This window comes from Camelina sativa, chromosome 4 (genome assembly GCF_000633955.1).
Source record: "Camelina sativa cultivar DH55 chromosome 4, Cs, whole genome shotgun sequence".
Classification (NCBI taxonomy): Eukaryota; Viridiplantae; Streptophyta; class Magnoliopsida; order Brassicales; family Brassicaceae; genus Camelina; species Camelina sativa.
Genome location: NC_025688.1, coordinates 10859079 through 10861127, shown reverse-complemented (window position 1 = coordinate 10861127; position 2049 = coordinate 10859079). Strand labels below are relative to the sequence as shown.

The window sequence follows — 2049 nt, the reverse complement described above, 5'->3', positions numbered from 1 at the left end:
TGAGCAAGGTGGAACTATAGAACTTTGCATGGTTATTTTCAGTATTTATAGGTGAGATATAACTGTTCTTATGTATAGGTTATGATTGGCGATTACCTGGGCCAACACGAGGAGTTTCCTCTTGCTGTCATGCACGCATTTGTTGATTCAATGAAATTTTCAGAAATGAAGTTTCATTCAGCTATTCGTGAATTTCTCAAAGGTTTTAGACTTCCAGGAGAAGCTCAAAAAATTGATCGCATTATGGAAAAATTCGCAGAGAGGTAAGGACACCATTTATTCCTTAGATCGTTTTCTGAATCTAGTATAAATATTAAGCTTGGTAGTTATTTCTGGTAGTTGAATTGAAAACCTATAGTTGATTATCCTATCCATTTTTCCCCATTTATAACAAACATTTTCTGTTCCACTGTTATCTTTGTGTAGATATTGCGCAGACAATCCGGGTCTTTTCAATAACGCAGATACTGCCTATGTTCTAGCCTATGCAATTATCATGTTGAATACAGATGCACATAATCCAATGGTTTGGCCGAAAATGTCAAAATCAGATTTCACACGTATGAATGCTAGGAATGATCCTGAAGATTCTGCTCCAACTGAACTTCTGGAAGAGATCTATGATTCTATTGTACAAGAAGAAATTAAACTAAAAGATGATGACAGCAGCATGAAGAAGTTCAGCAGTCAAAGGCTAGGAGGAGAAGAAAGAGGTGGTCTTGTCAGCATTCTTAATCTGGGTTTGCCAAAAAGAATATCAGCAGCTGATGCTAAGTCTGAGACTGAGGATATTGTTAGGAAAACACAGGAAATTTTCCGGAAGCATGGGGTGAAGAGAGGAGTCTTTCACACTGTAGAGCAAGTTGACATTATAAGGCCCATGGTGGAAGCTGTTGGATGGCCTTTGCTTGCTGCTTTCTCCGTTACAATGGAAGTAGGTGATAACAAACCAAGGATTCTTCTCTGCATGGAGGGATTTAAAGCTGGCATACATATTGCTTTTGTTCTTGGAATGGATACAATGCGATATGCCTTTCTAACATCGCTTGTCAGGTAAACTTGTAACACTTTCTTCACATTCCCTTTTATGTTTGAGCGTTGAATATTTATTTAGGTTGCCTTGTGTATTGGCAATTTATGGGAGGTATTGTGCCATCACAGTGCAAGTTTTGTTGGAGCAGAAAGCTATTATGGCATGTTGACTATTTTTCCTTGAATTGTCCATAGGTTCACTTTCTTGCATGCTCCAAAAGAAATGCGGAGCAAAAATGTTGAAGCACTTAGGATATTACTGTCTTTGTGTGACTCAGAACCTGATACCCTTCAAGATACTTGGAATGCAGTTTTAGAATGTGTTTCTCGGCTAGAATTCATTATTTCTACTCCTGGAATTGCTGCAACAGTAATGCATGGATCAAACCAGATATCCAGGGATGGGGTTGTTCAATCATTGAAGGAATTAGCCGGGAGACCAGCTGAACAAGTTTTTGTAAACAGTGTGAAGCTGCCCAGTGAATCTGTTGTGGAATTCTTTACTGCTCTATGTGGTGTTTCAGCTGAAGAACTGAAACAGTCTCCTGCCCGTGTTTTCAGCTTGCAGAAGCTTGTTGAGATCAGTTATTACAATATAGCTCGTATTCGAATGGTACTCTTCTGATAGTCTTTTATCCTACTCAATGCATGGTTAACTATGTGAGCTTAAAAATAGTCAGAACACATATCCTATCCTCATACCTCATGCAACTTGAAACTATGTATACCCTTAGAATGAGAAGCATTAACAAGAACACAATCAGAGAGTAAAACGGGGAACTTTGTTAACTGTTCTGTCTATTCTGTTATAAATTTGACTCTCTAGTGTGCAATGCAACAAATTTTGGTGTCTGTTATACAGCTGCTTCCTCACTCCTTGTCAAAGTAATATGGAAGGCCTGATAGTTATGAATCTTAGGCTATACATGCATTTTAATACTTAAAAATACATATACATATTACTTATTTGGTTTGTTTTGTTACATATATCAGGTCTGGGCAAGAATATGGTATGTC

The 2049-nt window shown here is 37.9% G+C and overlaps 1 protein-coding gene across 1 annotated transcript in view; it reads left to right on the top strand.

Annotated features, from left to right (window-relative positions):
- The window catches only part of LOC109124444 (brefeldin A-inhibited guanine nucleotide-exchange protein 5-like), a 7149-nt gene continuing 5106 nt past the window's right edge, over positions 7 to 2049 (top strand). Inside the window, exons 1-3 of the mRNA XM_010504735.1 lie at positions 7 to 263; positions 427 to 1053; positions 1228 to 1645. Of these exons, the coding sequence (XP_010503037.1) occupies positions 82 to 263; positions 427 to 1053; positions 1228 to 1645 (1227 nt within the window). The 5' untranslated portion in view covers positions 7 to 81. The remainder of the gene's footprint in view (positions 264 to 426; positions 1054 to 1227; positions 1646 to 2049) is intronic.